Source organism: Balaenoptera musculus, chromosome 8 (genome assembly GCF_009873245.2).
Source record: "Balaenoptera musculus isolate JJ_BM4_2016_0621 chromosome 8, mBalMus1.pri.v3, whole genome shotgun sequence".
Lineage (NCBI taxonomy): Eukaryota > Metazoa > Chordata > Mammalia > Artiodactyla > Balaenopteridae > Balaenoptera > Balaenoptera musculus.
The window spans coordinates 30,833,038-30,860,296 of NC_045792.1; the positions used below are offsets into that span (position 1 = coordinate 30,833,038).

Consider the following 27,259-nt stretch of genomic DNA (forward strand, 5'->3'; position numbering starts at 1 on the left):
TTATGTTCAGAACATTATTTTTTTATTGAGGATTTTAAGTGGGACAAATGAATTAAAGGAATTGTCATGTTTTCCACAGCTCCAGAGATGTAAATCTTTATGCAGTGAAGAAACGTAATTAAATGAAACTCGAATTTTAAAAGCTAACTATTCATATTAATGATCAGTGGTTAGAGATGTTTAGTTTTCTGTCACAATTTCAATCCAGAATTAATTTGGTTCTAAAATAAAATAAATGGAAAATTGAGGACTCACTCGAATCTTAACGCAACAAATATGAACTAGATTTTTAGTTCTTTGTAACCTTCTGTAAAAATTCCGTAACTGTATTGGTGTAGATTATGCTAGGAATGAAATTTGGTTCCAGTGTTAGTATTCCAGATAAATTTAAAGAAAGGCATCTTGGTATTTGTTTTCTTTTGCTCTAAGCAGGTTCTTTACATTTTACTTGAATTAACTTGCAAAGTAAATGTTTATCCATAAATCAGTACTAAAATTAAAAACTGGTAAATAAAAAATTGGTAATAACAAATTATCTAAATATAGATAATCTGAAAAAACATTATGACATTTCCCCCACGCCATAACAGTGGTATAAAACATGAACATGACGAATGATCGGATCCACAATAAAGTAAGAAAATGTTTGTTCGTGACTCTTTGTTGAAGGGTAGCACATACCAACAGAATCCTGAAAAAGATAAACCTGAATTATTTAGTATACAACTACATTTAAATAATAATCAACATATTTAGCTATTATATATTTTGTGGTAAAATGTCATGAAACATATCAAATCTTTGACAATAAGTTGGCAGTTAACTACTATTTTAAAATATTTGTGGGCAGCACAGTCTACTTACTAAGCTAACAATACACATGTACTATGCAAACATGCATAATTCTTGACCTTAAGGAATTTATAGTCCAAAGTAAATTCTATCTTTGAAAAAAGTCCTAATATTGCAAAAATTTATTTTGCATTTTTCCTCTATCTTTGCTTTTTTCAGAACATGGTCTATACATACTATGCGGGCTGGGACTATGTTTCGTTTGTTTATCACTGGGCTCTAGTCCAGCACAGTAGCTGATACACAGTAGATATTCAAAAAAATAATTGTTAAATGATTGAATACAGATACTTAGAAACTGCTTCATGTGTATTAACAATCTTTTGTGTGATACTAAAATTCAAGTATCAGATTCTGTGATGTAAAGACATTTATGTCACTCTTACTTATTTGCCCAAAAATTATCGTTTGACAGTCTAAAGAACGGTGTTCTACCTCATCTGAGCCACAGATTTAGCTCTAAAATAAGAAAGAACTATTATTAGACATGGATAACAGAAAAGAAGCCAGGGAAAAAAGTTCATACTGTTCTCCAAATAAAAGCATACCTTATCAACTTTTAATTTTAACAGAAAACTATTTAGTTTATGTTAACTATGTTCTGTATATACAGGTATATGTTCTGTTAGCTATGCCTCTCTGAGGCATAACATCGTCCTAGTTGCTATCTCCAGCTATTACAATCCTCTTAATAACAAATAATTAGATTGGTTGGTTGCACATTTCCCCTCAACACTTACATATGCTGTAACTTTAAAGACAGAAGAGGTAATTTGTATTTTCTTGGTTTGAGGATTCTTTCGAACACTAAAATAGGGAGGAAAAGGGAACATTTTAAAATATAACAAGCACTGGCATAATACATTTAAGATGCTGATCCCTTTTAGTATTCAGGTGTTCTTATCCATATATAACATGGAAATATAGAATATCCAATTAAGTAGTTTGAAAAGAATGGCATCTGTGGTTTCATCAAAGGATGGGGCAACGTTAACTGAATTGAAATTGCAGAAAATTGAATTTTACAGTTAGAGGGTTTGAGGTCAGTTTGAGACTCAGATGATGAAAAGACTCCTAGGCCAGAGACAATTACTGGAAAAACAAGAATTCGTTAAAGTCAGACTGAAGTGTAAACAGCCGTAAGGGGTCGATAAAAACATACTAAACTTAAAGAACTAAACAGGCTGAACATAAATGACAGTTCTGACACTGATTTGTTATTTCACTTTAGGCAAGATTAACCTTTCTGAACCCCAACTTTCTCATATGCAGACTGGGTATGATATGGTTCCCTTTAGGATTATATGAGAATTAGGTGGAGTAATGTATATGAAAACTATTTATTAAATTATTTATTACTAAATTATATTCTATTAAAATCACTTTCTCTCATAGCTCTCTTTCAGTTACTCTCCCCACAAAAGATAATCTGTGGCAATATATAGTGAGGCAGCAAACTGAGGATTGAGGAAATAAGCTACAGATATATATTTATATATTAATTCATATATAAATATGTACACATATTTATAATGCTTTACAATTTGCAAAATACTTTTATATACTTTACCTCATGTAAAGATCACACAACTCAGTGAGGTAGGCATGATTTTGCCAATTTTACAGACAATAGAAGTAGAGCAGTTAAATGATACATTTCAGACATTCCAACTAAAAGTGGTATTTCTGGGAATAGAATTTAGGTGATATAGAGTCCAGTTTTCTTTCCCTACACCTCACCTGTTTATCTTATACCTACTCTAAATTCATATACATCAAAGGTATTGTCCATGTGTTACATGAGTAGGTTAAATTTAAAGGAAGATATCCCTCTTTTTCACTTTATCAGGTGAAAGTACTTCTTTCCCTTCACTACATATGTAAAGAAATGGGGAGAAAGAGAGAGGAGGAAGAAGGGGGAACTCTGTGGGAGGGTGTGCATGCATGTGTGTTTGAGCTTGTGCACCTGTTAGAGATGACCAGATGCAAGCCATTTCAGGGTTCAGGGTTCAAGATTCTTAGGCAGTTTTCATCTTTAAAACATTTCATTCAGATTTAAACCCAGGAATCATGCAATTAAATTGATTTCCATATATTTCTATAACATAAGTTGAGGTCATTTTCTTTTATTTCTCTAATGCGTAAGATACACTGCTTGAAGGTTGGAGACTACATTTAAAATTTCATGCTTATCTGAGAGAAGACTATCACCACTACATATAAAACGTTTGCATACACCTATATGACCACCCAGATCAAAATACAGAACATATCTATGGTTATATCTAATTTTAAATACTGATCTGGAGGTGGTTATATGGGTGTAAACATATATAAAAATTCACTGAACTTATGTATACTACGATTTATTCAGTTTACTGTATGTAAATTACTCCTCAGTTTTAAAAAAATGAGCCCCTATAAAAGTTTGTGCTTATCAAATAAACTTAGAGGAAATTTAGTATTTGATACTTCACATAATAATCACTTAACACATACAAACACATACCATAGGTGTATTATTTTTAAAAAGAAACTACATTTGTACATTATTAGGAGTTGGTTCCTAATGGAAATAAATCATATTATTCCATTTTATTACCGCTGATCCTGTATTACTGTTACTTTAAAATATCTCTAAGACAATTCGTCTAATTTTTTATAGGTCAAGCAAAGTATATGATCACCTGTCCTATATCTCATAAGAAAAAAAGAAAAGGAAATGTAAAGTGATATTCATTTGTGCCCTAGGGTGTTCTACTAATAATTGCATTATATCAGATTTTTGGCAGTCACTAATTCACTCTCCAGGTAACCATAGTTTTTAAGGATGCTGGAACATAATTTCCATGTAGTGCTTTTAAAAAGTATGATTGTATTAATGGTTTAGAAATAGTGTAATAATTGGTTTCTTATCAATATCATCTGTGCTAATTTCTGAGGATCAGTCCCATATTGACTCTAAACGTTATGGTGTGCAGACCATTCTAGCTAACTCTGCTCATTTTAAGACACAAGGATCCCACCGCTTAATTAGCATCTGAAGGTCATAATCTAAGCCTCTCAGTTCAAATCATAAAATCTGGGGCAGATATGTATTTTGGAGAACGTCTCCTAAAACTTTGACAAGAGCATGTGTTTAATGTCTAAAGTAGGAAAGACACAGGCACCATTAGTAACTATAGAATTATTTTTGAAATGCAATGAAACAATTGATCATTTGCTCTCCAAGAAAATGGTTCTAAAGTATTGCCTATGTGACTTAAAGGGACCATAATCCTTGAAAATAAGGCATTTTCCAAAACATTTAAAAGATGTCTTTTATAGGACTTGTAATAATGGATGAGGGAGAAAATATCTTTAGAATGTTTTTACCTTTTTGTTTTAGTCAGAGACCCTTAAAATCAGGCTCTGTAATGTGCCCTCAATATCTACAAACATAAGGGATGGACTTCTTTGCTAGAATGAATCAGGGACAATGTTTATCTGCAAGTGCAGGTTAGATAATGTAAGGTAGCTACTGCACGTATAATTAGAAAGGTAGCAAACATTTTTCTAAAGCATGTAAAAACACCCAAAACTCAAGTAAAGGAACAGGAAAAAACATCTGTCTTGGTTAAGGTAGGTTGTACAAATGACTTGATTAGATACATGGCTCAGAATTCTGAGAAATTACTGATGATACTTCAAGTTCCACTTGTGCTTCCTCTACTTATACATCCCTTGATAAATGCTATGTTGAACCAACCTGTATCTTTACCTTAACCAACTGACACAGCATCTGACCCAAATCAGCACGACTAATATTAGAAAAGCCCCATGTAGTGCATATGATAAGCAAACCAACATAGCTCCTAAGGGATTTTGAGGTCATTTAACGCATTCGGTTGCTTTGTGTTGGCACCTAAGCCATCTCAAGCAAATATTTATTATAATCATAATTTTCTACTGAAGTTGCTTTGGGAAGACAATTTCATATCCTCCCCTCATTCAGCAAAGAAATTCATAAACATGCTTAACTTGGATCATCGAGAGAAATATTTAATGGGTCTCAGAGAAAAGTAATGCTGTAACTGGGCTGGTCTCCTTCCCAGTCTCCCCTAGAATGACAGACTTGTGATGCATCACCCCTGAATTGGGAACAGACTGCCCTCCTCTTTGCTGGCCCTTGTGGACTTGACTCCATCAAGACGTCCCTGACTGCTCACACCCACACTGACAATTTCTTCTTTTGAACTTCTGGGGTTTTTATTACAGTATAAAGAGCTGTAAACATTTGCCTATAAATAACTGAATATTTGATTATATAAAAAACATTTACTTATAAAAGATTTTAAACAATTACTTTACTATTATTTACTATGTTAACTTGTAATTCCCTTAAGGTCAGAGACTGCCTGATGCCTCCTCTTGCACTCTTTAGCGCTTGGTCGAGTTCAGTGCCTAATATTAACACTTGCTGGTTGCCTGATTAAGTGATTCCACGGACACAATTCTTATCCTTTCTGTAAGATGTCATGAATTTTGGATACTCATTTTATGAGTGGTCATTACTCTTTGAGTCATACTTTTTCTTAGCACCCAAAAAGTATAGAAGAGTATCACAAGTGAGAATTCAGGGAAGGGAATGTTGGAAAAAATAGCAGTTTCTTCAATGCTTTGGTTCTAAAGTTATTTCTATTTCAAATATCTCTAATAGAATCTCTTCCTCCACAGCACATGGTAGTGAGGAATTCCACAGGTTCATGTGGCTGATGAGGCACAACACACTGTGGTGGCTGTGGTGTGTGTGTTTGTGTGTATGTGTGTGTGTGTGTGTGTTTAGGGTACATCGAGGAGTATCTAGCGGGAGTGCTAGAAGCAGTCTTGTAAGTTTTCATGAGCTGCAAATGATAAGAACAGAATATGTTTGATGTAGGTATGTGCATGTTATTTCTGAAATTCTGTTTCTATAATTTCTCTTCCAACAATCTTTATGTATTGACACAATAACTTTTTCATAAAAATCAGAGACAGATTATAGAAATATTTTTCTGTTTTTAAAACTATATCAAAAATAAACTCAGTAGAATAATGGAATCATGCAGTTTGTTGTATAGCTGTATGACACATGTAATGGATATGAGAATTGAGGTGTTGAGGATAAGTAAAGTTAACAATCAAGAGTTTGATGAGAATCTAATTCTGTTGTTTTCCTATTAAAGTAAAATTGTGGGGCTTCCCTGATGGCACAGCGGTTAAGAATCCGCCTGCCAATGCAGGGGACACAGGTTCAAGCCCTGGTCTAGGAAGATCCCACATGCCATGGAGCAACTAAGCCCGTGGGCCACAACTACTGAGCCTGCGCTCTAGAGCCCGTGAGCCACAACTACTGAGCCTGCGTGCCGCAACTACTGAAGCCCACGCGCCTGGAGCCCATGCTCCGCAGCAAGAGAAGACACCGCAATGAGAAGCCCGTGCACTGCAACGAAGAGTAGCCCCCACTCACCACAACTAGAGAAAGCCCGCACGCAGCAACGAAGACTCAATGCAGCCAAGAATAAAATAAATAAATAATTTTTTTAAAAAAAGTAAAATTGTGTAACCAAACTCTGGGAATCTTTGCTTTTACTTGTTCCTATCCCATTTGCCTATAAAGATGATCCAATATCTTCATCACTGAAAAACCCAACTAAAGAATGTTCACTCCAGTTAAAATAAAAGCATAAATAAAAGATCTGTAAAGTCTTTATCCTCACTTGGTCTTCAAAAAGAAAAAAAAAAAAAGCCCTAGTGGAACACCTAAAACAAGTTTAGGATTAATTTTGAAACGATAAAGATTAACACTTAGGTGAAAATTCTTCTACCTCTTTAGAACAAAGGTAATAATTTTTTTTACTATTATATTTATTAGTATTAGTCAAGCAAGTTCAAACACCCTGAGGGAGCTCGTGTCCCCTTGAGATTTAAAAGAAGGCCTAGGGACAAAAGGGAGACCTGGAAGAAGGCAGCTGCTAGTAAGGGATGGAGTGGGTGACAGGTCTGGATGAGAAAACAAGGACAAGAGGCAGCTGAGAGGACTGAGGCCTAAAATAGGGTCAGGGAAATCGAGAAATTTTGTAGCCTGGAAGAGAATAAGGAGGCTCTGAGGAGGGGGTCAGGGTGGTGCTATTTTTACTCACTTTGGTTGTTAATAGACCCACAAATAGTTGCTGGGTAATCCTACCAGCGTTAAACAAATAATTTGCTCTATTAACCAGAGATTCACAGATTGTAATCGAGCAACATTACCTCACTAGATCCTTATAGACAAGCTTTGCTGTTTCCAGATATGGATTAAGCACATCTTCATATTGACAAAGGGCTCCACCAAGGCAAAGATGTTTGAAAAGACAAAACAGGAACTCTTCTCTATCTGGTTGGCTGAATACTTCATATTTTTCTGAGTCTTCCACTAGTAAAACCTATGTAAGATGATAAAATTCATCTCAATGTAACATAATTTGAGGTTCTAATTTTTATGTTTTCAAAAGGTTCAGTTTATATGTTTAAAAGTAATTTTAGGCCTATTTTAAGAACCAATCCTGAAGCAATGGAGAAAATGATCTGCAAGATCTGTGCTTATTGTCCCTCCATTCTATCATTTTACCAGGTACAGACAGTGAAAGGAATAAATCTAAACCTAAGCCTTCTCTTCTTCTGCTTTCTTTGTTCTAGTTTATATCTTTAGTAATCGTTTTAGCGCTACTGAAATTTTAGACTTGAGTCACTGTGAATCTCATTCGGAAACAATGGGAGTATAAATAAATGGAGAAACTTCTCCATCCCATAAGGTCCATAGTCTTTGCTTCCACCAAGAGGCTAAACACAAATGTTCATTTTCTAAGCTCTCTCATAGTGTTTGGATTACTATTTTCCTTATGCCCACAGTTACACCATTTTGAACTATTCCGGTAGCTGGAGCCTCATAATCATCTCTTCTTCTGTTCTCCTCTAATAATATCACCTTACACGTCACCAAGCTACATGGATGCTTGCTCTCTTGAGACCTTGCTACCTGTTTCAGAAAATAGTTTGACTAGGTCTGATGTGGGGGATTTCCTTACACCATTGGGCATTACAGACAATCGCTTAATTTGTTGACTGTAGTGGACATGAACAGGTGATGAATGTATACTACAAAATATATTCCTTTTATTGAATTGCTTATAGCCCATTTACTTGAAAAAGAATGTGAAATAGCTAATAATAAAATATGGATACAGTAAGATAAAAATAATAAAAGACAAAAGAATGTAACCAAGATATAAAGTGGGAAGAGAAAATAAAAACACATAAGGAACTCTACATGGAGAAGAGCTATAAAAATTGTGCATAACACTTAATGCTACCACATAGGTAAAGGAAGGATATATGAGTCATATAACAATCACTGTCTAGCAGTAAGAAGTACACTTTTTATTAGGAAAATTGATTAAACTTAACATTTTATTTACCTCAATCTCAAATGAAAATCATTACAAGGTCATTATATAAGAGGCATTAAAAAACAATAAACTCTCTGGTGTAGTCTATATGTAGTTTACTTATAATGACTTGATGAAAGCTGAAGTTGTATGTAGTAAAAGGTAAGAGGAAGTGGTCCCCAGTTTACTGCTCTCTGTGTGCCACATATAACACCTGTACATCTCCTCTCCCTCCCTCCCTCTCTCTCTACAAGGAAATAATGTAATATTAAAACTCAAGTTTGCAGCCACCTAAAGATTTGGCTTAATACAAGCGTGACAAAAGCCCTTAGGGATGAATAGTTTACACTTTCCTTACACAAGGACTCATATATTGAATTGATTAGGCTGTGCAATTAAAAAATTATAATTAAAAACATTTTTGGAGTGAATGTTAAAACAATAACATTTTATGTCTGATCTCCCTCTCTATTCACATACAGATCTGTCTAGTTGTGTAGCCCTCCGAGAGGAGATATGCAATGAATGGTTAATGAGTCCAACTTCTGAGCCGTGGTCAGGAAGGAGGCTATTATCAGAATTTAATTACACAGTGTGCCAACAGAATCTGTGTTGCTACACAATGGGAGGGCCCTTTCTAGTTCAGGCTAAAGCTAAAAGTTATTTAGATTTTTTTCAGCCAGAAAGCAACCAAGTTAAAGCCCGCTCCGTTGTCACAGAGTGGCAAAGAACACAAGAGCAAAACATACAGGCAATCGGCAAAAAACACCGAGCCCCAGCACTTCCTGAATAGAGGTGCTACTCATGGCGATAAATAAGCAGGAGGCAGTTTTGCAGGGTATTCTGTTGAAGAGCAAACCCTCCTTTTATTTTTTATTTTTTGGCCGCGCTGCATCCTAGTTCCCCAGCCAGGAATCGAAGCCGTGCCCCCTGCATTGGAAGCACGGAGTCTCAACCACTGGACAGCCAGGGAAGTCCCACAAATCCTCCTTTTAAAAAGTCATTGCTGAGGCTCTCTCTGTAGAAGTGATGGTGTAGGAGTGAGTCCTTTTAGGTATTGTTCTAGCGAAGATCAATGTGTGGACTGGCTGGATGGTCCCTCGTCTCCTACGGACAAGATTCCTGTGTCCAGAACGATATATCAGTAGTCTCCCTATTTCATTTCTATCTGCATTTGTAATACATTAGACTTGTACATCTTCCTTCTCTCTTAATGTATAATAATAATAATAGTAATTAGCAGTAGTTAATATTATTGAAATCTTACTAAGTGCTGAGCATTGTGTAAAGCACTTTAAATGCATTATGTCACATAATTCTTACATTATTCCTATCTCATATATGAAGAAACTGAAGCTTAGAGAGGTTAAGGATGACAGTTATTAAAGTGACAGAGCCTAGATTTGAACCTACGTCTATTTGATAGCCCTAATTTTTGACCGCTTTGTAAATACTCTTTCTCATCAATTAAAATAATAATGATGATGATATTTCATTTTAACAGCATTTCATAAAATGCTTTCTCAACAATTTTAGGAAGAAGGTAGAACGGGCATTTTAATTTCCATATTGTACAGGTAAGATCTTGAGGCTCAAGATATTGAATGACTTGCCTAAGGTTATTATTATCTTGTAAATAATAAATCAGGAATTAGGAAAATAATCCATGTCTTCTGATGCCAAGTTCAGTATGCCTCTCATTAAAACAAAAATTAACTTAGTTAATCAAATGCCTTTTTGATCTCAGCAATGAGATTAAAAGATTATTTCCCTCCAGGGATGTTTTTAAATATTCATTTGATATGTTAAGAGAAAATATTGAAGAAAAATAATCATCAATTAAATAGGCCAGAGTTTCTTGACCTCAGCACTACTGACATTTTGGGCCAGATAACTTTGTTGTAGGGACTGTCCTGTGCATTGCATGATGTTTAGCACCACCCCTGGCCTCTACCCATTAGATGTCAGTAGAAGCCCACTGAGAACTAATGAAATACACACATAATCAAGCTTATAAGAAAAGTGCCATCCAAGAAGAAACCTACCCGGATAATGATTATTACTGATCATTATTCATTGATAAGAGGTATTTTACGGGTTTTAGGCAGGCAAAAGTTTTTGACATTAAGCATTTCCTGAAATGAAATTCTATTGTGGAAATTTAAAATTCTGTACTTACTTTTCGTAATTCATCAGAAATAAGGAAGGGATCACAAAAAGAATCTAAACATTTAACAATATGTCCATTCTCTCGTACAATATCTTCATCATATAATGGATTAAAAAATGACATTGAAAGCTGTGTGCAAGGAACGTTTATAGCTTCAATTTTTTTCACTTCAGTTCCTGAATAAAAAGATATAAAAATTAATTTAGTACTCTCAATTATTTCCAAAACAAATATCACTCTGCAGAGATTCTAAGAAGTAACCAAATACAACATATGTTTTGATATATTTAAAAGACACATTAGTTTAGGGATTTTATTAAATTCTTATTTTGCAGGTTGTTTATTTTTATTAATTATTAAAAGTTTATAACAAAATTTCACCATTTCAGGCCTAGATGAAGGATATGTAAATTAGAAAATACTTGAAAATGAAATATTTATTGTGTAGTAGGAGGTTCTTAGATCAGTTTTAATGTATATATCAGAATTGCCTATAAAACACAGAAATTGCTTCATATGATTTTGGATTTGTATTATGCTTAATGCTTTATAATTCATATTACAAAAATTTTAATTAACTTAAGTAAGGATATTTCTAAAGTCACTGAGGGTATTTTGAAAATGTTTCTCTCCATTTAAAAATTTCTCCCTTGTGATCTCACTTACAGTGTTTATTACAAAAAAATGGTTTTCCAAATCAAGGTAAATTTCAAACCAGGCCCTAATCAAGTTATTACAAGTGTTAGAGAAATTTGAAATCATGGTGTTCTGTCTATTTTTCTCTTGTAGCTCTAGTTCTTCCCATTTCCACACCAACACCCCCCCCCCCCATTTATTTCCTGAATGTGTCTTTCAGGAATGGATTTTCTGTTACTAGAGGTTCTATTAAATTGCAAAAAGACATAAAGATTAAGGTGAATACTTTTATTATTGCCTCAGTGAGTCACTCAATCGGTTTCTCTCTTTTATGCACCTACATACGCACACGCACTCATTCAGATATAAAGGGGTGGAGCTCTCCTTGTTCAAAGTTCTAGGACGATTGCAGACTTAGATATGGTGTGTCCTCTCCCCAATATATTTGCTGGATCTCTGACCTGAGAAGCAATTTGAGCTTGAGAAGAATAATGGTGATTATTTGCACTTCCTCCCTCTGGCTGCCCACCCAGAGTCTTGCTAGGACCTGTTGCTCTCATTCTGATCCTAAGCTGGGCTAGTGTGGAGGCAAGAAGAATGCCTGGAGCCAAGAACTGTGCATGCCTCAGTTATTTCAAAAGATATGCTGCTAAGAAAAGCTCCTTTTGTTCTAGAAGCAAAATCCTTCGGGGGATTAAAGTAAAAAGAAGACCGTAGAAAACGACAGAGTAGGTCTGAGTAATATTGGAAGACCAAAGAACAAGAGCAGTATAAAGCCAGACAATTTTCAAAGATGGGTTGGTGGTCATAGGGTGAGGGACTGACATTGGGCAACATGCCATTTTAATAAATCTACCCTATGTCTGATTTGGGGAGTGGCAGGAGGGTGTGGATGGTGAGAGAAGGTAATTGAATTTAAACCACTTAATCTGAAACATAGAAACAGAACTTGCTATGGACTGAATTGTGTCCCTCCAAAATTCATATGTTAAAGCCCTAACCCCCAAAGTGATTGTATTTTGAGATGGAGTCTTTGGGGAAGTAATTAGGGTTAGATGAGGTCATGGGTGGGGTCAGGAGGACCTCAACATATGAATTTTGAAGGGACACAATCCAGTCCATAGCCTTCTGCCCCTGGCCCCCCAAATTCATGTCCTTCTCACATGAAAAATACATTGATTCTATCCCAACAGCCCCAAAAGTCTTAACTCATTCCAGCATCAACCCTAAAGTCTAAAGTCCAAAGTCTTATCTAAATATCATCTAAATCAGATATGGGTGAGACTTGAGGTACAATTCATCCTGAGGCAAAATTCCTCTCCAGCTAAGAACCTGCAAAACAAGACAAGTTACATGCTTCCAAAATACAGTGGTGAGATAGGCATAGGATAGACATTTACATTCCAAAAGGGAGAAATAGGAAAGAAGAAAGGAGTGATGGTCCCAAGCAAGCCTAGAACTTGGCAAGGCAAATTCCATTCGACTTTAAGCCTCAAGAATAATCCTCTTTGGTTCAATGTTCTGCTTTCCATACCTACTGGGGCGGTTCTTCCTCCAAGGAAGTGTGTTGTTGAAACTGAGGGGGTGACCCTGACGATCTCTGAATTGCCTTCTCAGTCCTTCTTCTCTTTTCTTGAAGAATAGCACATGCTTACAGCTGAGTGGCTCCATGGTCTGGCCCTGTAGGATCTAAAAAGCCTTCATTTCGTCTCATTTTTTTCTGTCCCCTTTAGTTCAAGCTGGCAGTGTCTTTGCTGGTACAATCCCATCTCTATTTCTGGCTTCTGCTGAAATGGCTGATTAAGCCCATGAGTTGCACCCATGATCTCTTTATCAAATGGTTGCTCAAGGACACACTTAGTGTGCTCTTCAGAACAAGCTTTCTCATTTTCTGCAATATGGATATGCTGAGAATTTTCCAAATCTTCAAGTTCTGGTTCCGTTTCGCTTAACAATTCCTTCTTCAATTCATCTCTCTCCTTCCATATTTTACTATAACCATTCAGGAGGAAACAAGCCACTCCATCAATACTTTGCTTAGAAATCTCCTCAGCAAATATTAATTTTATCACTTACAAGTTCTATTTTCCACAAAAACACTAGAACACAGTTCAGCCAAGTTCTCTGCCATTTTATAACAAGGACTGCCTTCCTTCCAGTTTCTAATGCCATGTTCCTCATTTCTGTCTGAGACCTCACCAGAATCAACCTTAACATCCATATTCTAGCATGCACCTCAAGACTCTTACAGACTATAACCATTACACAATTTCAATGCTACTTCCACATTTTTAGGTATTTTTACAGAAGCACTCCACTTGGTACCAAAATCTGTATTAGTCTGCTTGGGCTGCTATCACAAAATACTGTAGACTGGGTAGTTAAACAACAGACATTTATTTTTCCACAGTTCTATAGGGTGGGAAGTCTAAAATCAAGATGTCAGCTGATTTAGTTCCTGGTGAGGACTCTCTTCCTGGCTTGCAAACGGCTGTCTTCTAGCTGTGTCCACATGTGACAGACTCTTATAAGAACACTAATCCCATCATGAGGGCCTCTCAAGACCTTATCTAAACCTAAAATCTCCCGAAGACCTCACCTCTAAATGCTGTCACATCAGGAGTTAAGGCTTCAATATAAGAATTTGGGAGGGGACACAATCCAGTGCATAGCACACACTCTCTGTTATGTAGAAATTTGGTTAAATTATGTCTCCAGCATTTATAAGTTTTACATGCATCACTAAGATCACACAGAAAGTTAAGCATGTATTGTTTTTTCCCCCCTCAATACTAGCATTACAATACACTGGATAGCTCCTTTTTATTTAGTGTCCAAGTTGGTGCTTTTCTGGAAACCCCATTAATGTGGAAGTGACAGAGGCAAGATCAGTTCTAGAGCCTGGATTTGAATCTCAACTCCACCTGGCCAGCTATGTAGAACTGCACAAGTTACTTAGCTCATGCCTCTGACCCCTCATTTCTGAAATAGGGATATACAGTAATACCTCTCTGAGAGTTGTTTTGAGAATTAAAGGAGGTAAATGTGCATAATGCCCTTAGCTGAGCACATAGGAAGCACCCATTACACGTCAGCCAAAGAAGGGCAAAGTATGTCTAAAAGAAGGGGGCCGTGGCAGTTGGCTGAGAGGATAAATCAGCACCAACAATTGGCAACGTAGGCAGTGTAGCCAGTAGTGAAGGAGATTCCATCATCACTCTCTTTAAACCTGGTTCACTTGCTTGAAAAATGTCTCTTCTCTCATTAAACAAAAGCTATTTCTTATGCTTATAAAGGCCCTCAGAGTAAAATTAGAGAGAAGATGGCCGATATATGAGAAAAAGAAGAAGAAAAGCAAATAGGAGGAGATAAAAACAAATTAATGGAAGAGTACAAGCAATCCACTAGAAACTTCTGTTTCTGAAATGGAGTGCTATCTCTTCTTCTATTTTTCAAAGTACTTCTAATTGATTCTGTCAAGTACATGTGGAATTTTAGAACCTTTCTTTTTGCAATGCCTTTTACAAAAATTAGAAAAAAGTCAGTGCTGTTTTGTGAAGTACGTACCAAAACGGGGGAAGGTAGAATGCCTATTTCAATGAACGTTATCTTTTGTAAATGAGTTTACTGAAGTTACCGTAAACATGGTTTGTAAACACCATGATACGTGACTCTGATAATTTCCTTTTGAAGATTTGGAAATGGTAAATATATTTTCTTAGATACTCAGCTTAACTTTGTAAGTAGTCTGAAGATCACACTGTACTAACTTTTTGTTCTATAAATTTTGCGGTGGTCTTTAGCCAAAAGCAATAAAATTTGACCTACTAAGTCCAACATCATGAACTGTTTGTAAACTTGTGCTTGACTAATACTTTATGAAAAGTTATTTTTGTGTAAGGCCACTAGAGTTCCATGAAAATATGTTGTAAGAATTTACCAAAACAACCCCATCTAATTTAAAATCAACTTACATTTTCTGGAGCACATATTCACGTTACCAACCAGATTCTCCTTCTAATTGGAATGATAATTTATTCTATTGTTAAGAGGGCTCAACCTAAATTTTCAAATACAGTGTTCACGTTTCTGTTTTCAAAATAGTCTTCTGTTAACTCTCTAATTTCTTTCTTGACCTGAGAGTTATTTAAGAGATTTGAGTGTTATTAAGTGTTTAAATGTTTGGGCAATTTTCTTTAAAGATTTCTAGCTGTGTTTCAACGTACTATGAAAACATTATCTATATGAAGTTCTCCTTTTGAGAATTTAAGACTCTCTCTCCTCTGTGATTTAATACATTATTTTTAAAGACTGTTCCATGGTGGCTGCCAGAAATCCATTCCCCTGACCCAACTGAGATTTTGCCCACACATCCGCACATCCGTGGAATCTTACCTGACCCTTTCCCACTGGGTAGAATTGACCACTCCCCTCCTTTTGCTCCCATTGCTATGTTAGCACCTGTGATACATTATTGCACATATTTTAAAATATATCAGTGAGTTCCTTGAGTACACGTTTTCTCTTACTCACCTTTATGTTACCTGCGTCTGTCAGAGTCCATGAAAGGTGCACAATAAATACTTTCCAAACAAATGTAAAGAGTGAAAAATTGCTCTTAGGTGTTAAGCCAGGATAGCAGCAGTGGACTACCAGGAGAAAGATGCAGGGCAGGCCTGGCACAGTTGATAATATTTGACTTTGATGTTGTCAAGCAAATGAGTCATTATTCACAATTTATATTTTAATAATGAAAATTCCTGAGGTAAAATTTTGTTATAATAGTAAAATAGTAATCTGAAGAGATGAAAATAAATTTTGTTTACCTAAGGTAATCCACTGTCCAGAAGAATCTGAAAGTAACTTCAAATTGGGAATAACATTTGGATCTTTAAAAAAAGCCTAAAATACAAATTTGAGGGGAACAAGTTAGATATATTATTATAAACAGTAATAAGAATTAACTTCTTAAATAACTATAGTAAAATCTCATTTAATTTAAATTGGGGAAGGATAATTTTAAATTGCTAAAATGTCTTAAGCAATAAATGTTTCATAAAGAAATGAAGTTCTGTTACCTTCAAGTTGGAACAGTATGAACAATACTGTTATGTCCAAGTAGATACCTTTGGGACTAATTTAATAAATAGAAAGTAATGATTTACAGTGAAAAGTAAGAGGTTATATAATGTTTGAAAATTTTGTTTTCTTTCAACCTTGTTCTCCCAATTAACTGATGTAAGTAATCACTGCTTCCACTCTCCCCAACTAAATCTAAATCTAAATGTAATTGTCAATTTAATTCTATCCAAGGGGCACATAGAAAAGTGATAAATTTCACTTCTTAAAAAATGAAAACTTTCTGTATGGCGAAAGAAAGAAAAGTAGCCAAGAGTTTTATTTCCAGGCACCAGCAGTTGACTCTGGCTGAAAAGATCTGAAGAGAAACGTATTAAAAGTATCTTAGGTAGTCTACATAATTATCAGGAGATGTAGAGAATCAGGCTAAGTGCTGGGCCCTCAGAATAACACAAAATCATATGTAGAACTGCCCTGATGAGGAAACAGTCATCCTTGCTATAGCCCCATCAAGCACTAAAAAGAGATACCATGATCCTTTCCTTACCAAGGCTACTGCTGTGCCAGGATTGCCCTAACTGAAAGCTGGATGCCTTTGCCACCACCTTTGCCATAAAAATTCAGGATTCTGTGTGTACCTCTTTCCTTAAGTTGCTCACTTTTCAAAAACTGGTTTTGCACTGATAAATCTGGTTGGTAGCCCTAGATCCCAGGTTTGTGCTCTGAGTGCAAAAGAGGCAAGTATTACACAGTGAAGGAAACCATCAACAAAATGAAAAGGCAACCTACTGAACAGGGAAAATATTTGCAAAGCATATATCTGATAAGGGGTTAATATCCAAAGTACATAAGGAACTCATACAGCTCAATAACAACAACAACAAAACCCCTAAAAATCTGTTTAAAAAATGGGCAGAGAATCTGAGTGGACATTTTTCCAAAGAAGACAAACAGATGGTGAGCAGGCACATGAAAAGATGCTCAACACTAATCATCAGGGAAATGCAAATCAAAACCACAATGAGGTATCACTTCACACTTGTTAGAATAGCTATCAACAAAAAGACAAGAAATAACAAGTGTTGGCAAGGATGTGAAGAAAAGGGAACCCTCGTGCACTGTTGGTGGGAACGTGAATTTGTGCAGCTACTATGGAAAACAGTATGGAGGTTCCTCAAAAAATAAAAAAAATAGAGTTACCATATTATCCAGCAACTCCACTTCTGAATATTTATCCAAAGAATACAAAAACTCTAATTCAAAAAGCTATAGGGACTGCCCTGGCGGTCTAGTGGTTAAGACTTCACCTTCCAATGCAGGGGGTGTGGGTTCCATCCCTGGTCAGGGAACTAAGATACCACATGCCTCGGGGCCAAAAAACCAAAACATAAAACAGAAGCAATACAGTAACAAGTTCAATAAAGACTTTAAAAATGGTCCACATCAAAAAAGCTATATGCATCCCTATTTCATTGCAGCATTATTTACAATAGCCAAGATATGGAAACAACCTAAATGACCTAAATGTCCATAGATGAATGAATGGATAAAGAAGTTGTGTTGTACACACACACACACACACACACACACACACACACACACACACACTGGAATACTACTCAGTCATAAAAAAGAATGAAATCTTGCTATTTGTAACAACATAGGTGGACCTTGAGGGTATTATGTTAAATGAAATGTCAGACAGAGAAAGACAAATATTCTATCGTTTCACTTAATATGTGGAATCTAAAAAAACAGAACAAACCAAACCAAACAAATAGATACAGAAAGCACACTGGTTGTTGCCAGAGAAAAGGGCTGGGAGGTGAATGAAACGGGTGAAGGGGTTGAAGAGGTACAAACTTCCAGTTAAAAAATAAATAAGTTATAGGTATGTAATGGACAGCACAGTGACTATAATTAATAATACTACACTGCATATTTGAAAGTTGCTAAGAGAATAAAATTTAAAAGTTCTCATCACAAGAAATTTTGTAACTCTGTATGGTGACAGATGATAACTAGACTTACTGTGGTGATCACTTCGCAGTACATACTAATATCAAATCATTATGCTGTACACCTGAAACTAATACAATATAATGTCAATTATATCTAAAAACAGGCAAGTGTTTTGGATTCCACTTTGGACTTCCTAAAATATGAAAGGTGGAAATCACTCCAAATCACATGTATGTTCAAGAAGTGTTGGGCAGTCAGAAAACATAATGATGTCCATGATGAGCAGTAAAGAAAAAAAAAAACAATAGACTGGGAGGAAATATTTGCAACAAATATGATTTAAAAGGTGAGGGAGGGGGCTTCCCTGGTGGTGCAGTGGTTAAGAATCCGCCTGCCAATGCAGGGGACACGGGTTCGATCCCTGGTCCGGGAAGATCCCACATGCCGTGAAGCAACTCAGCCCGTACGCCGCAACTACTGAGCCTGCGCTCTAGAGCCTGCGAGCCACAACTACTGAGCCTACGTGCCACAACTACTGAAGCCCGCGTGCCTAGAGCCCATGCTCTGCAACAAGAGAAACCACCGCAATGAGAAGCCCGCGCACCACAACAAAGAGCAGCCCCCACTTGCCACAACTAGAGAAAGCCCACGCAGCAACGAAGACCCAACGCAGCCAAAAATAAATAAATTAATTAAAAAAAAAAAAGGTGGGGGAGGATGATATCAATGGCTTATAAAAAGCCCAATACTTGGGCTTCCCTGGTGGTGCAGTGGTTGAGAATCTGCCTGCCAATGCAGGGGACATGGGTTCGAGCCCTGGTCTGGGAAGATCCCACATGCCATGGAGCAACTGGGCCCCTGAGCCACAATTACTGAGCCTGCGCGTCTGGAGCCTGTGCTCCGCAACAACAGAGGCCGCGATAGTGAGAGGCCCGCGCACCGCGATGAAGAGTGGCCCCCACTTGCCACAACTAGAGAAAGCCCTCGAACAGAAACGAAGACCCAACACAGCCATAAATAAATACATAAATAAAATAAATAAATAAATAAAAAAACCCATCTGATTGTCTTAAAAAAAAAAAACCTATAAAAAAAAAAAAAACCCAATACTTATAAGAAAAACTGACAGCCTGATTTAAACATAGCCAAAGGATACAAAAAGTCATGTAAAAATTACAAATAGCCAATAAACTTATGAAAAGATGCTCAACTTCAAGAGCAGTGAGAGAAATGAAAATAAAATCCAGAAGATATCATTTTTCTCATTATATTGGCAAGATTTTAAAAGACTAGTAACAGACTTCCCTGGTGGTCCAGTGGTTAAGACTCCGTGCTTCCACTGCAGGGGACACGGGTTTGATCCCTGGTTGGGGAACTAAGATCCCACATGCTGCACAGTACGGCCAGAAAGATAAAAAAAAATAAAAAGACTTTTGGTCAGAGTACCAGAAAATACGCACTCTTACATACTGCTGGTGGAATGTGAATTTTTACCACCTTTGGGGAAGTATTGGATACTATCTTGAACTTTAAAAACATGTATAGCTTATGAGCCAAGAAATTCCACTTTTAGGTATGTGTCATATAAAAATGAAATCACCAATAGTTAAGATTTATGTGCAAGGAATGTTTTTAATAGTATTGTTTGTGGTGTCAAAACCTGGAAACTTCACTGCCCATCAGTAGAATGATTGAATAAAATGGCTGAATAATAATAAAAGAGGTTGAACACAGTATATCTATACTAGATGGTATGCAGTTATTGAAAAGAAAGTATTAGAATAGAATGTAAGCTCCATATGCTTTTTTTCTTATTCACTGCTATATCCCCAGGGCCTGGCATTTAGCAGTTATTCAATAAACATTTACCGTATTGAATTTGAAGGAAAGCCATAAGTATTTTGAGTAAAAAGAGTAGTTTAAAAGTAATATGTTCGAAAAAACAAAACAAAATAAAACCTCTATTTATATGAACATAAACAAAAGTATGGAAGAATATATACCAAACATTAACAAGTCACCTAAGAAGTGGTGGTTGTGTAGGCTTGTGGGAAGAGAGGGGTTGAGAGGGTTGGATTTGATACAGAAAGATTGTTGACTCTTTGTTCTTTGTTTAGATTGTTGCAGTAAATATTTATCTTATTCTGACACTCCCTTTAAGCTATCACTCTCTTTTCCTAAATAGCTTCCTGAAAGAGGAGTCTATCTTGTTTCACTTTTTTGTCTACCAGTTATTCTTCTGTATCTGGCTCCTGCTGCCATCACTCAACTGAAAGTACACTCGACATCACAATTCCAAAAATAAAATGGACGCAGTCCCTGCTCTCATAGAGTTTACAGACTAAAAGGGAAGATATTAAGTAACACGCCATGAGTGTTATGAAGAAATGCAGGGTGCTATAATGCAAGTACGTAATAGGCAGATCTACTCTAATGGTTTTGGGAAGAAAGGTTAATGCAGAAAGAACATTTAGATTTAGATCTAAAAGGTGAGTAGGAGTCAGCTGGGCAAAAGGTATACTGGTAAATTCTTAACAATAGATACCACTTCCTCCCTGCCAAAAGCCCTGATTTGTAGCATTTGCTGATTTCCAGGGTGGATTTCAAGTTGCCAAAAGCTTAACAACGAGCAAAGCTTCCTGAAAATTTAGCAGTTAGGCTGTCCTGAGCTGGTTCCAGCATGACACTGGAAAGACTATTTTTCAAGATGGAGACAATGTCAAGTCTGCAAGGTGAGAACGGAGGGGACTTCCCATTGAAGAAAAGTAATGAGGTTCAGTGTGACCAGAGTTGATGGGCCGATGGTCTGATGAGGTTGGGGAGTTAAATAGGACCTTGTAGGTCAAGTCAAAAATTTTTATCTTAATCTAATATTGATCTAGATTGATCAGTATTTTGAGCTTAAGGGCAGTTGGAAGACCCTGAAGAGATGTAAACAGAGGAAAGATGTGATTAGAGTCATATTTTTAAAAGCTCATTCCTGCTGCAGTGTGGAGATGAATTGAGGGGCTGTAAAGAGACTGAATAGGAGGGATGGTGCTACTGTAATCCAGAAAGGTCTGATGTTCACATGAGAATGCTATCATGTCAAAATGATAGCAAGTGGGAGGGAGAGAAGTGGATAGATTCAATGAATATTTAGAAGAAAGGGACAAAGGGAGAAGGAGGAATCAAAGATGACTCTTAGAATTTTTGCATGAATAATAAGGCAGAATGAATGTCGTTTAATGAGAGGCAAATGTGGAGCGGACCAGGTATGTGGGTGAAAATTAGTACATTCAACAAGTATTTGTGAATGTTTACATTATGCCAAGCAAGACAAAGTCTCTGTTCTCATGTTGTTTACATTCTAATGGTGGAGGTTAAAGGTAAACAATTTACAGGTATATATGCCCAATTACAAAAGTCTTCCCCAAAATTATTCTTCAGAAAAAAGGGAAGTTGCCTTATAACTTTAAAAAGTCAAATAGTGTTTGTGCAATTATTTTAATTCATATAATACACATCTTGAAAAGATACACATATGCTGGAATTAACCCCAATTAATACTCGTTTTGAATGCTTTTTAGAGGTCTTCTGAAGAATCGGCAAAAGGGGGAATTTAATTCAGATTTAGTAATCATCCCTGGGGGGTATCCACTTACAATTACATTTTAAATGTCATAATGAAAGGAAGTAGGTTAAGTGGCCTGCAGTGAATTGGCCTGGAGCCAATGCAAATAAGTCTTCATAAGGGCTCCTCAAAGCAACAGTTGTTCTATTGAAATCACAATTATGTACCTGAAGAATGAATTTTTTAAAAGAAAACAAAAAACCCTGCCCTAATGTGTACAAATTGTATTTTGGGTTATAGAATTTCCAGTGAGACATTAGAAGGGATTCTCTGAATCTCAGATAGCTTTAGGAAAGCTGATATCCTTTGGAAAAATATTTGATTCACAAACTAGTTCCAGTGATAACAAAGATACTGATGTCAAATGCATGTGAAGATTTGCATAAACTTGTTTCATAAAATGTGAGAGTAGAAACATATTTCTAAATTAATATTTTATATAACACAGTTTAAATGTATGTTTATTATATGTCACACATATGAAATATAAGTAGATGTTTGACTTTATCATCTATCTGGCAGACTGCTGATTTCTGATCCAATATCAAATCTCTCCTTCTTCCTTAAGGAATCCCAATTTTATTTGGGACAGCAATGTGCTCAGCTAAACGTTTGCAGTTCCTAGCAGTCTCTGTCGTATGTGGTCCTGAGATGTAAGCAGAGTCTGGTCATGAGATATAATGAGTTGTGCGGAACTTCAGAAAACTCTGTAAATTAAGGAGCTCCCTTGCAGGACATATGGAAGATTCCTGTCATTATCCCTAGTCCATGATGAGGATGCCAACACTATATACTAAGCCCAGAGCTCTCTCTTGAGACTCAAAGTGAGATAATATATTGAACTATCTACGATATTGCCATTTGTATGCACCTCAAATTTAGCATGCCTGAAACTGAACTCATTTTCACTATATATTCTTTTCCACTTTCTGTGTATTTAAATCTGCCACTCTAATCAACCAAATCAAAAACTTGGTCATCCTACATGTTGCCCTTTGCCTAACTCTCAATTATCTTACCAGTCCTTGAGTACTACGTTTCTCATAAACGTCTCTCCAGGCCATCCCGGTGCCCCTGTCTTAATTCAGGGTATCACCATATACTGTCTGGAGGATAACAGTTTCCAATTTGTTCTCACTGCTTCCAGACTCAGTCCTAACAATCTACCTTCCATACTTCTGCCAGGTGATCTCAGTACTTTAAATTTTACTGTCTTGCTGAAAACCTTTCAGCAACTCCTCAGCAGCTAGATAAAGTCTAAACTCCTTTGCATGGCACATAAAGTCTTATACAATATCGTCCCACCTATCTGTCTAAAATAATCCCACTTTGTCTACCTGACAAACTCCTACTCATCTTTCAGGCCCTAGCTCAAGTGCCCCGTCTTTTGGAAACCCTCCTTTAACCACCTCAGTCAAAAATGACCACTTTCTCTTTTGTGCCACTACAGTACCTTGTGCATGTTATGTTTTATATCACCTCTCATTCTGCAATGCAATTTTTGGTCTGTTTCCTTCTCTTTAACTGTGTATTGTTCATCTGTACAGACTTAGGAACTAAAGAAATATTTGTTGGATGAATATTTCCTTCCTTCCTTCCATCCACTTACTACCTCACAAATACACTTTTGGAACATAATTTGTTTTTAAATTGAAAGGGAAAATTCATAATCTGGAATCCTAGTTTAAGCAGTACCCTTTGTTCAGTTATAGTTTTTGTAGTAGAAATGACATGGAAGTTGGAGTCAAAGGCCTGGGTTTTGCCATTTGCTGGGCAAACTTGCACAAATTTAACCATTCTGAGCTTCAGTTTCCTCAGCTGTAAAACGGGGGTCAAAACATCAAATTTACCAGATTGTTGTAAATATTAGTGATAGATGGATAAAAAGTGCTGAAAGCTAAATCTGCCACACAGGAGTCACTACTGCTTTGGGAAAACACTTTGTAAAGTAGTATACAAATGTTAATAACAATAACAGCACTTATTATGAGACAAGCATTTTGCTAAATATTTTATATAATTCATTTAATCTTCATATTAATCCTATCAGATATTCAGCATTATTTTCATTTTGAAAAAGACAAGCACTGTGACCATTTTGCAGAAAAGTAAACAGAGGCTGAAGAAGGTTAAGTAACTTGCCCAATGTCATAGAGCCAGTAAGTGGCAAGAGTTGGAATTTGAACAGAGACAGCTAACTTGAGGCCAAATGAGCGGGGGATCCAGGTTGTGTAGGGCTCTAAGCATAAATGATTTTAGGGACTCTAAGAATACAAAACATCTACTTTTGAAAAACTCCAAAAACATGTGAACATACTGCTGGAGTATCTCAGAGTTCCTTGGAAGGGGATTCTCTAAGTGAGGAGCTTTAGCTAGTGAGGGGCCCTAAAGATTCATTAGCTTCAAGGTAAATCTCCTTCTGGGCCATGCTCTTAGCCACAGTGCTTTATTTCCTCCAAATTAGTTACATGAGTAAAAATAATGATTGTATGAATACAGTTCTTTAAATTGAAATATGGGAATAATACTGTCTACCTCACAGGAAAAAATTAGGATAAATAAACATGAAGATATTGAAAATTAGTTTGAAAAAAATTGCCTGCTATTATGGAAGTTTGTTGTGCTTTATGGATGAATTTTGTTTTTGTTGAAGAACTCTGTGTCTATTGAACAACCCAAATTAATTCTACACCCTTCTCTATGAAATTTTTCTGATACCAATGACCCTCCAATTGAGTGATCTTTTTTTTCCCTTGTGCCTAGGGTACCTTATATATCCTCCAGTATAGCAATTATTTTGTCTTGTAGAGAATTCTTTACATTTCTAGCTTCCAAAACTGTACACATCACTTACAAGCTGGGATCAGGTCTCTTCATCTTTTTAATACCTCCCAGCAGGGATACAGTAAGTATCCAACAAATATTTATTGAGTAAATGACTTATATTAAAAATTTTACAGCACTCTAAAATTCAGCAAATTAAAATCCTGATCATCCCCTTTTAAAAAAATATTAATTTGAGAGCCAGTACTGGCATAAATGAAAAATATTAAAAACTATACAAATTTAACCATGAATATTTAAGAAATGTCATTAATGCCATCATCAGTGGCATATTATATTAACATTATAACACTAACTTAGGTAAAGGGAAATAGACATTTAACCAATTTACCCTCTGTTCAGGGTTGAAGAGTATTCCACCCTCAACCCTCTGCCCAAAATTCATGTCCTTCTTGGAACCTCAGAAAGTGACCTTAGTTGGAAACAGGGTTGTTGCAGATATAATTAGTTAAAATGAGGTTATACTGGAGTAGGGTGGGCCCTTAATTCGATATGACTGGTGTTGTTAGAAGAAGAGAAGAACACATGGACACATGATGGACACATGATGAGAGAGAGCTACGTGACTTTGACAGAGGTAGAGATTCAAGTTCTGCAGCTGCAAGCCAAGCAGTGCCAAGGACTGCTGGCAACCACGAGAAGCTAGGAAGAGGTAAGGAAGGATTTGCCCCTATAGATTTCAGAGAGAGCATAACCCTGCTGACACCCTGATTTTGGACTTCTAAACTCCAAAACTGTAAGACAATACATTTCTGTTGTTTTAAGCCACGCAGTTTGTGGTACTTTGCTACAGCAGCCCTGGGAAACTAATTTCCCTCACAGTAAATATTTTGGTTTGTTAATTAGGCTAATATTTTCTTCACTGCACTATCATTCTGTATGAGATGATCTGATTTTTCTATTTGCTGGCAGTCTTGCCATGGGTCTGTAAGATCCTTGAAAGCCAGACTCCCTTCTGTCTTGTTCCTTCTAGCAACCCCACCACTTGACAGAATTCCTAGTACATGGTATCTCTCGGGAAGTGTTTGTGAATGAGTAAATAAACTATGCCAACTATGCTACAGTCAATGCCTGAAGGGCATGAATGGCAAAGATAATATCACAAACCATAACACTATATTCCATTTAATTGAGGATTAAAAAACTTCAGGATTTTAAATAAGGTGAATGAAATTTAACAAACACACCAGAATTTGCACCTTCAAATGAGTTTTTCCCTTTTCAAAGCAGCTACCTCTACCAGCTAAAGACTTATTCCAATAACTCTGCCACTGCTTAAGACTTTTTCTTGAATTCTTCACTGGAACTGCTAACAGAGCCTGTACTCACAGGGTAGACTTGATTTCGAGAAACAACCAAAAGTAATTTGAAGCTAACCCTAGTAAATAAAGCTGGTGATAAAGCTGGATAATATTTAAAAATGAGGTGTACCTACTAAAAGAGAGACCAATTTTCTAGCGAGAGACTGACTTTTCAAAATGGAAAAGTTCTATATGGCAGGATACTGAAGATGAGCTAATTTATGGTGATATGAAATGTAAAAGTTCCTCTTAAAACTGATCATTTGAACCTTTTTATTATTCTCAAACTCCAAGAAAACGATGTCACTAAGTAATGGCGTCTTCACAAGAATTTATGCCGAAGTGGGAAAAAATGTAAAACCAGCAGTGGTCCAAGGAACTCTCCAACCCCCATACCAACCATAACGAAATCATCCTTCCGATAAACCTGAAACGTCTGGTCAAACCCGAACGCCTGCGCCTTGATTCTACCCAGCATGGACCTGGGGCAGAGAAGAGAAAGACAGTCAACTTGGGGTAGCATCCTCTGGGGGAGCACATTCAGCCCGTCCCACCCACGGAGTCCGCCCCTCGCCCCTGTTACTGCTGCCTCCCGGTTTCACTCAGGAAGGGGCCGCCTCGCCGCCCGACCCGCGTCTCCACAGCCGCGAAGACCGAAAGACTCTTCTCTTCCTGCCCCTCGGCCTCTCACCACTGGCGGAGCCGGCTGGTGATCTCCGGGGTGCTCAGAGACTGGAAGGTTTTCTGAGGCAGGAATCTGAAGTAGTAGCCGCCCGAATGCCCCAGCTCCCCAGCCGCCATCTCTGTCTTGGCTGCGCAGAGCGAGGGCCGTTTCCATAGCAACGCGGGGGCCGTTTCCATAGCAACGCGGCGGCCGTTGGGTGGGCCAGACGCTGCGGGGGTGGGGCCAGAGTGGGGCGGGGTCACGGGTCTACCTAGGCCAAGAAGATCCGCCTCCCTGCCCGGCGGCAGCTGGCGGAGGAAGAATCCCCTTTGGGGTTTCGGGGAGCCGCCACCGCAGCTCCTCCCGCGTGTACCGTCACTCTCGCTGTTTCACGCCGTCTTAGCGGTGCTGGAAACTAGGGGTCGGGGGCGGAGAAAAATTGCCAGTACATACTTGTTGAAATTAACTCGATAATAATTACGCCGCGTGGGTTAATTTCTTAGTCTCAAACGCTGTAATCTTAGATTTATAGCTATCTAAGTTTAGTGACTCAAACATTTCTGAATAAAAAGTTATTCTGAATTAATTAGGTTAATTAATTAGGTTTATCTATTACGACTACTTGGGAAACTATTCTTTTACCATCCGGCTTTTTTTTTTTCTTTAAAAGTTACATCTGAAGGCTAAAAATAT

At 37.0% G+C, this 27,259-nt stretch overlaps 1 protein-coding gene across 1 annotated transcript; it reads right to left on the bottom strand.

Annotated features, from left to right (window-relative positions):
* On the bottom strand, positions 1–26,706 carry CFAP300 (cilia and flagella associated protein 300). Its single transcript, XM_036859317.1, has 7 exons — positions 26,594–26,706; positions 26,303–26,384; positions 15,930–16,005; positions 10,477–10,643; positions 7,123–7,295; positions 1,593–1,659; positions 1–691 (listed from the first exon to the last, which is right to left on the bottom strand). Exons 1-7 carry the CDS (start codon positions 26,701–26,703, stop codon positions 563–565), a joined length of 804 nt encoding a protein of 267 aa, XP_036715212.1. The 5' UTR covers positions 26,704–26,706; the 3' UTR covers positions 1–562.
* Positions 26,707–27,259: the final 553 nt, after the last annotated feature.